Below are 9,806 nucleotides of genomic sequence, written 5' to 3'. Positions count from 1 at the left end.
ACTGTATACATTATGGTTTTACAGCTGTGATACAGTCTTCATCAAGCAGTTCACAATAATCGACTCTCACAAAGTCATTAAGGTATTTATTTATTTATTTATTTATTTATTTATTTATTTATTTATTTATTTACTTACTTACTCTGCTCATTGGCTTGCTACTGGCCTCCCTCTCTTAATCAAACTCATCTCCACATGGCAATAAATGGGGAAAATATCACACCAAGCACTTACCATCAATATAATTGCTTGCATACATTGGTTCTGCCTCCCTGAATTTCATGTTGTTTTCTTTCAGCGGTCATGAAACCGGATATGGGAGACTGCTATGCTTTTTGAAACCAATACACACATTCATTGTCTTCCAAAGGTGTTCGTGAGAGTGTAGGGAGTAGTTGAGGAAAAATTAACTCCAGTAGATTTATGTGAATAAACTAATTAGGGCATTTTCTCCACCTACCAAATAATCTGCAACAGGATTTAACCACTGGTCTCCCTCAGGTTGCTGCACAACCAACCAACATGCAAGCAAAGCATTTTATTTTAACTGAAGCCGAGGTGCATGAGTTGAGCATGATGTTGCAGTCAATGTTAAATATGTTTTTTTGTTTTTTAGTGAGATCAAAAGCAAAAAAAATATTTTCTAGTAACTTTTGTTAAAATTGCCATTGAAAAAACTAAAGCATGTTTTTTTATCTATTTGTTTGTTTGTTTTTATGGCTTCATTTTACTTCTTATCACATGTGGCCACATGTGTCTTCAATGTGTTAACCACAAACTATAAAATAGTTCAGCTTTTTTTAAAATGCAGCCAGCCAGGGTAAATGAAAATTGTTCTTGGACATTGTACACTGTGCATATCTTGCTTGAGCAGAATTGAAAAGTCCTGCTGACATTTTTTTTGTCATAATAACTAATTTTGTTTGTCTGCTGGTTTGTCCATTGCCCTACATTGCCAGCAGCATCCTTTTGTAAAAACAATTTGATTTTGTGACATGGCCTCCTCATAGATGAGTGATATCCCTCCTGTGGTGAGAAGCAGGATTATTTATTTCCTCAACCCTACCACACATGAAGAAAGATGGGAATTGCAAACTGAAGTCTGGGGAAAGGGACTATAAGGGACCTGTATACCAGCTAATATCCAAAGAGTATTTTTAATGGAGGCTTTGTGGAACAATATTGCATTTAACTGGTTGTGTGTAATGTTGGCAGGGCGCCTGTGTACTATTGTGTCTCATTGGTTTTAGCCTTGTGTCAGCGATCTGTTTGCATAAGGATAGAGAACACACAACCTTTGTAAATAATGCAAATCTGCCACTGGGCTTTGCTTTGTCTGTGTGTTTTATAATGTTTATTTTTGTTTTCAATTTCTGTTTCTTGGTTTTCAATGATCTTCATTTGTCTCTTTCTTCCTTTTTCTGTCTCAAGTATAAATCAGGATTACTCATTCTCTAAACTCCTGCACAACAATAATCCAAACCACCCTCTGCATCAAATCAATGCATGTGTGTTTGTGTGGCAAATCAATCAATCCTTCCTTAGAGCCTAACGATCATTGGTTTGATGAAGCTGTTTATAATATGATGGTGTGATATATCACCACTTGAATGAAATGTAAAAATGCAAACATCTTGGGTCTTACAAGGGATTACCTGACAGATGGATTTAATGTTGTGATTCTACTAGAGATTAATAGAGATTAATCGATTGTGTCTACTCACAACATTATATAGAAAACAAAAGTTTGAGAAAGAAACTACAAAATGTTCAAAGGTTGCAATAACACCTGTGTGATATAGGGTTGTCTTTTCTGCTTCAGGAAATAACAGCTTCAACATTTTTACTTTATAGTTCATTGTCCTTAGCATAACATTCGTTTTATTCTGACAAAAACAGCTGAACTCCAAGCATTTGTGGTGTTTTTGTTCTGACTGTGCACTTTGATCTATTTTCACAGAGATTCTTAATGGAGGAGTGTATGTGGACCAGAACAAGTTCCTCTGTCATGCAGATACGATCCACTGGCAGGACATTGTCAAGAATCCACGAATTCATCCTGTTGTGGTGCCCACTAACAGTAGTGTCACATGTAAGTTATACAACAACACATCTGAAAAGGCCAGGATTGTGCTTTTATAAATTTTAACTTCTGTTTTCAGAGTTGAACAAAGATGAATGTGTATTTTTTTTTTCATTTCTGTCTTTCACACCTCCACATTTATTTAAACCTATAGAATATTTTCTAAAACCATAGCTGGATCTTTGCACTTTAACTCTGGGGCTCATTACATTGAGTCCTGCATTGCCCTTCAGTTATACTCTGAATGTGAATAATTGACCAGTGAAAGTTTACTTGGAAATCACAGATATTTTGCTACTGAAAACCACAACTTCAAGTTGCTGACCCGAGGAAGATGTCTGGAACAGTCAGGGACACCTATCAAGTGTGTTGACTTGCCATTTTGATTTCAAAACCCTTTAACTTAACTTTATTTTGTAAATATTTTACATGTTTGAGCGTTTTTCTTCTCTAAGATTTTTGTGCAATAATTTGTACCTTCTGAAGTTTCACTTTTGCCAATATATATCATTTTTGTAAATGGACAGTTAATGACTGCAGAATTAACATGTTTGCTAAAACAATATTGAATCAAAGCATAGCCATTCTTACTTGAAGCCCCTGTAAATGCCTCCTACATGGCAGTAAAGCTGGTAAGTTGGGAGGACATAATTGATTCTGAGAAGATGTCACATCTTAACCTTTTCCATTCACTCGTGATAAGTGGCTGCATGTGAGCAGCAAAACATTACCACCAAAACGTCACCCTGCAACCCTATTGTGTTGTTCTGCTTACCATAACAATTTTCTAATACTGCTTTCCCAAATCACTTTAATGCTCCTCTGTTGCCAGCTGGAAGACATGTTAATGAACACACTGAGTTATGATGGGGTTTYTTGGAGCGAGTCTGTGTGGAAGTGAAGGGTGGTTGATGTGCGATGTGGTTGTCAGGGAAGTAAGAATAAATTTAGTCACCCCTTCTGACCCCTTTCTGTCCATTCACTGACTAAACATCTTATTGCTCTTTTTTATTAATTCACTTCTTATACTGTGAAGTCCCCCCCATCGTCATGTTCAATGTTTATTATAATCTACATTATCATTAAAAATAAAGAGACAGTAAGCATATGTCCTTGTATATCTGTTTCACAGCACTTACTGGAGGCTTCAAATGCATATTAACTAGTAATGGCATTGATATTCTGCTCAATCATCCACCTCCCTGCAGCCCTCTTAGCCTCGGATCGACCCCTTCTCCCGTGTATGTCGTCTACGCCAACCAAAAGATCAAGGGTCGACAAATTTATAATCAACTACTAAGAACATAATCTTTATTTTATTCTTTGGGGGTAGCACAATCTTTACAATGGTATTTTTATGTTTTGTCTGTGCTATCATTTTGTACCAGTGGGTTCATTAAAAAAATAAAATCTGAGTGTTGACCAAAGACAAACCTACTTTATTTTGTTTCCTGCTTTTCAGAGACAGAAGGCTGCCAGTTTCTGTCACAGCCTGGATAAACAAAAAAACCTAAGGTTGGAAAAGGACAAAATGGGACAGAAAAAAAAACACTGAAGGACGAAAAAGGATGGTCTTGGAGATGAAAAAATATATCATAGTTTTAAAGACGAAGGACAAGAGGAGGGCACAGTATGAAGAGGCTCACYTTGGGCAATAGATGTTAATGTTAATAGCTGTCCTTTGAACAGGCTGATGGACAAAGGACACCACTTTTCTACTTACTCAAACTCACTTTCTGCACTCAGTCAATTAAGTCTGTGAATAATAGTCAATTAAGTCCTTGAAAATACATAGAGTATAACTGCTCAGCCCTGAGCAAACYACTGATTATTTCATCTTCACTATTTTAATATCTGATATACAGTATGTGTACTGCGATCATCTTAGGGTTATTTATCAAAAAATACTCAAATACAAACAACCTACATGTATGCAAAATTTGTCTGAAGTTTGTTCACTGTAATAACTAAGATGAAAACACACACATATACACCCAGAATAATTCCAATTGCATAAGGACAGCATAGATAATCTGTGACAAAATRACACACACACATGGCCTCACCCACATGTGTTTGCGAGTTGGTATTTCTTATAATGTGGGGATGATTTTTGGCATAAATTCTATTTGTAGGGACCAATTGGTAGTTATGGGGACCTGAGCCTGGGGTCAGGGGTTAGGTTGAGGAATAAGGTGTCTGTGAGGTTAGGTTTAGGGTAAGGGGTCAGGGTTACGCTATAGAGATTACTTCAAATTCAAAATTCAAAAAAGAAAAACTTTATTGATCCCAAAAAGAAATTACAGTTCAGAACAATGTATGCAAGAAAGATAAAAAAGAAAAGAAACACATAATGATTGTCAGTAAAATGTTTCCATAAAGAGCTATAGAAAGCACACACACACACACACACACACACACACACACACACACACACACACACACACACACACACACACACCACTCACACAGGTTTGTTTTTTATATCCCTGTGGGGATCGTGGATTGACTTCCATTCATTGTTTGGTAATTTAATAGCCTAACCCTGGCCATTTACCCTAAAATTAACCTCACAGGTACCTACCTGACCCTAAAACTAACCTAAACTCCTAAACCAAACCCCCCACCTAAATGTAACACCTTTATCTGCAATTTAGTGGATGGGCATTTTTTATGTTTGTTTATGTAAATATCTTGTTATAAAAGGGTCACTTTCTCAACATAGCATGGTCACAAAATTATTGCTGTAATTGAAGACACTGCTGTATTTAAGTAGGATCATTATCCAAAGAGATAAATGCTGAAAACGTAAACGGTTAAAACATGTAACACAATTAGTGTCAAGCTGTGTGCAAATTTTATATATCACTTATAACAAGACATGCCATCCTTTTTTTGTTTTTAATTAACATAAAAACAAATCAAAGGAGGAAATAAATGTTATAGTTTTCTACAAATTGATAAAATAATTATATTTTTAACTACACACTAGTCTTGGAATCCATTTTTTTGCAGTCATTATATGATCCCATATTTTGATTATAATTTTTATCATGCACTCAGAATGCTTAATTTGCTTTTACACTGAAGCTCTGAATCTTGAGAGAAACACTTGAGCTAATTAAATTATTTTAGACAGATATGGTCACATAATTTAGAAAGCCAGCCTGAGAACTACAGAGACATTTTTGTTTCCCTCCTTACTATTTGATTGAACTTGGCTTTCATATTTGTAAAAACACTGCAGCTCAGGGTCCCTGGACTAGTTAAGGTTCTTATGTTGGATAAGCCTGATGACATTTTGGAAAGTTGCCATTTGAATTACCAATCACTTCTTTTTTTTCTTGTAAACTTGCAGGTCAAAAGTGCCATCGTTCATGTAATGGCCGTTGCTGGGGCCCCAAGGAGGATCAGTGTCAAAGCTGTAAGTGCATTAGTGTAAAGTATAAATATAAGTGCTTGTTTGGTGGTATTACTTCTCTGACTGGCATTCTTTGAAATGTATTGGACTCACTGACATGTACATTAAAAAAAAAGCCCAGGATCTCTGTCTCCTGCAGCAAAATGTCAATGCTGTGATTATTTTCTACATACCTAGCTATTTTTGTAACTAATTATATTTTAATACATTTTATGTATGCACTGTTTTATGTATTTTTTGTGTTATTATAAAATATATTGTCTTTGTAACAAAGGCTTGCCCTTTAGTTATTTATACTGTACATACAGAACTCGAGAGAAGTCAGGCTTTATGTGGGTAATATATGACTTTAAAGCTGTAAAGAGCAGCAACAAGTAAAAAAAACTCTAAGTTTAATCCAAATTTCATAAATCTCCAACTAGTCAAGATAATATAAATGTGGTTCAAATATGTAGTACTATTTTAACCGGGTGAAATGTAGACACCGCATATTAAAAAAAATAAACAAAACAAATCAAAACAAAAAAAATACACTTTTTTTCTGTTTGGTATGAGGAAACATTGCTGTTTAGTTACTAAGATAAAAGAATGTCATACAAAAGGCTGCTGAACACATTCATTTTAGAACACAGTTACTAATGTTAATGATGGCTTTTTTGTACCTTTCTAAAACTATGTTGCATCTTGCAGACACCATGTAGCATGGAAACCTTTATCATTTCCTGGTTAGGATTATAAAAGTTTTATTTTTATGCATCTCTACTATTTTAACAACAATATTTGTAATTTTAACATTAAGTTATACAGTTTATAGCCAAAAAGTGCCATGTTTTTTAAAGTATATTWAAGAGTTCTTATATTGTGCATGGAACAACAACAGATGAGTTTTTATTTTTTTATTTTTTTGGGTAAAGGGAACAACCTATTTATTTATTTTCTTTTTTATATGTTGCTGTTTTTAGCGTGTCGTTTTGGCATTTATTGCAACGCTTAGTCCTCTTCTTTCTCCCAGTCTCCATGCATTAATCATTCACTCCGTGGCTTCCTTCCCTGGCACTTCTTGTTTGTTTTGTGGTTCTGATCTCATTAAGATAATGAGAAATTAACGGTTGGACAAAAAGTTGACAGAATGTCACTAAGCAGGTTGAGATAAGCCCCAGTCCTGTCTTTCTGATGTCGGTTTGCTGTTCAAACTATATCTATCTCTTTATTTGTAGATGTTTTAACTCAACCTTTTCACACTCCTTCTGTTCTACAGACTTTACCTRCTTAGTCGTGATCTAATGATTCAACATGGTCATATTGCAGAACAATGAAATAACATGAACATTATCACTTTCTTAAAATGTCACTTGTCATTAATTTAACAATATAAACCACTTTAGCTTGCTTGTTAGCATTATTTATTTATTTGTTTATTTATTTATTTAATATTTGTTTATTTTTATATGGACTTGCCAATTTACTTTTTTTATCTTTATGTTTTTTAAATATCTGATCAGTATAAAAAAACTCCAGAGACTAAAAAATAAATCTGTCTTCACAACCTGAATTTATCTGTCTGATCAACTTGACAGCAGTTAAAAGCAGGCACAAATTCAATGACATGCTTTAGAAAGTGGTAGAAGATGAGCATTTGACAGTTCAAACTAAGAACCATTTGATTTGTAATGTGTAGTTACTCCTTATATAACTTTTTTTTTTTAGATTTACTTACAAAAGGAGAAACTTCATCAAAATATAGCAATGACATAGTCCTCTTGACCATTTCCACTGATGATKCAAAAATATTTTTAAACATGCAAAAATGTTTCACTGGAAAATAAAATAAATAATAATAATCTTATCACTAAAGTTATTTTTCAAACCAGAAGTGGAAAACATATATTTTCACTCATGTAAATAGCAACTGGAAGGATGTGGCTCTCGTGACTGATGCTGCTGTCTGCACACTGTTCAAATGGAGGCTTCCAGGCATATTTCATGAGATGGATTCCTTCTCTATTTGTTGTCACCAAGCACTTTTTTTAAGTGAAAGTTTTAAAGCCAAAATGATAAACAGCATTGCATTTCTCTCTCTGGCAAGGTCATTTGTTTGGCAGAGTGTCTTTAAATAAAGCAGGCCCTTTCATTTTAGCCCAGGCACGTTAATGGAATGGTGCTGATGGCACGTTAGGCATGGTGGGGTGAAGTGTGTGCATGAGCGTGCATGTTTGTTGGCGACTTTTCTGATGCGTGTATCTATCAACCTGATAGTATCTTGTCACAGGAATGCTGAGGGGAAATAAGCAACATTTGCCAAAACAGCTTATGTGTGAATCCACAAATACGTAGGTTTACCTTTGAGCTAAAGCTTTATGATGTTGTATATCAATAACATTTGTACTGTTACAACTTGCAGTTTTAGCCCTAATTGTTCTTTGCAACTAACCAATCGTCTTCAGAAATGTAATCAAACTGAAAAAATAAATTTAAAAAATACCAATATTAAAATAGAGTTACAATACATTATTTTTCCATAAATTAATATAAAACGTGTTCCATTTATATTTAACACAATGCCTGTGAGATAAATCAAAAAAAGGTTTATTTTATTTTATTTTTTTTTTTGAAAATAGAAAATTTATGAGGTCCAGATTACATGTTGGGGCTGTGATAGACTTGTAAGTTGTCAATAGAAATTCTGATTTTGCATTAAATATATTTAAATAAATGAACAAGACCAAGAATAAGAACCCGTAAAAACCTACCCTTATATAGCAGGACTTTTTCTCAGAAAACTTTACAGCTTTAGACATCATACAGTCATCCTAAATARAATGTTATTTTCTGCTCCATCYTGTGAGTCCCACAAATTATACTTAAGATGTGTTTCTAACCAGCTGTCTTTGTCTACATCATGTTCAATGTACATTGACATATGGCTTCTTCGAAYAGAGGCGCACCGGTAGCTCAAATAACTGCAAAAGACACACGAGGAAGGAGTGGGCCGCTCTCAGTTATGACAGAAATGCACCTAGTTAAATTGRAATTGTCACATTCAGTGAAAAACCCTGAATAAAGGCAGAGAAAAATATGAGAGTAGATAGCTAGTGGCACAAAAAAAAAAAAAACTCAGCTTCTGTAGAGTTTCTTAGACTAATACACAATATTCACACAGCAATAGAAAAAGTCTAGACAGCTGTGAATGTCCATGTTTCTGCATGCCTATTATCTATGTAAATTTGTTTTTATATTGAAATTTCAGGTAAAACTTTTCTGTGAATGTTAATTTATTTTTGCTAGTACATTTTTGTTATACACCCTCTTTCACTCTACAGTGTATGGCTGTCAGAGAGTAGAGAAGYGTAAATTGTGCCTCAATTACTACTGACAAGAGTAGCCCTTTTTGATGTCACTTGTCATAAACCACTTTTTTTCATTTTTCTTGGAAAAAATACTGTGAAAATGTTTTTTCTTGAATACCTATGCTTCCATTTTACTCTCTAAGATGCAAATATAGTCTATAGCTCTTAAACTTTCAATACATTCATAAATGTGGTAAAATATTGTGTCATAGTTTACTTTGATAGTTTCTGTTTTATTTTACATATTATTTCACAGTAACTAAGACGGTGTGTGCTGAACAATGCGACGGACGTTGCTTTGGCTCCTACGTAAGTGACTGCTGCCATCGTGAGTGTGCCGGGGGCTGCTTTGGCCCCAAGGACACAGACTGTTTTGTAAGTGAACATATTCATCACACAAAAATAGTCARGTCAAATCATTGTATGAAAATTAATAAATACATTTTTGTCAGTTTTATTTCTTTATTATATTTTTATATGATTGGTCTGATCAAATTGTGATTAATATTGCCATTTTTATTAGTTTTGTTTGTCAAATTTACTTAAGAATTCTTGCAACTTTTTCAGCACATCAATACAAAATAATTCATTGCCTTAATGTCACTTCTGTGGCAAATGTATTCAATGACATTTATTTGTTTTCCATCTTTTCTTGTCTGGGCATTATTAAAATAGTTCAATATTGAACAATTCACCCTACCTTATTCAGCTTTATTATGTTTGTAATCAGTTTATTACATGGTAAACTATTCATTCATTTATTTGTTTACAGTATGTTATTCGCTGATCTGACTTTGAATTATTTATCAAGCTTCTGACTCGTACGTCAGGAAGTTGCTGAAGTTTTGTCTACATTAGAAAGCAAAATTTGTTACTCATCTATTTACAATTTCAGTTCAATGTAAGGCTGAGGATCTTACCACATAAAATAAAGTTTTGGAATTGCTTTTAGCAT

At 34.1% G+C, this 9,806-nt stretch overlaps 1 protein-coding gene across 1 annotated transcript in view; it reads left to right on the top strand.

Moving 5' to 3' along the window:
* Positions 1 to 9,806, top strand: part of erbb4b (erb-b2 receptor tyrosine kinase 4b) — a gene marked incomplete in the record, with an annotated part of 262,602 nt that overhangs the window by 171,092 nt on the left and 81,704 nt on the right. Inside the window, 3 exon segments of the mRNA XM_014011540.1 lie at positions 1,961 to 2,092; positions 5,442 to 5,507; positions 9,108 to 9,226. Coding sequence (XP_013866994.1) covers positions 1,961 to 2,092; positions 5,442 to 5,507; positions 9,108 to 9,226 — 317 coding nt within the window.

This window comes from Austrofundulus limnaeus, unplaced genomic scaffold (assembly GCF_001266775.1).
Source record: "Austrofundulus limnaeus strain Quisiro unplaced genomic scaffold, Austrofundulus_limnaeus-1.0 Scaffold81, whole genome shotgun sequence".
Lineage (NCBI taxonomy): Eukaryota > Metazoa > Chordata > Actinopteri > Cyprinodontiformes > Rivulidae > Austrofundulus > Austrofundulus limnaeus.
This window is presented reverse-complemented; position numbering and strand designations above follow the sequence as displayed.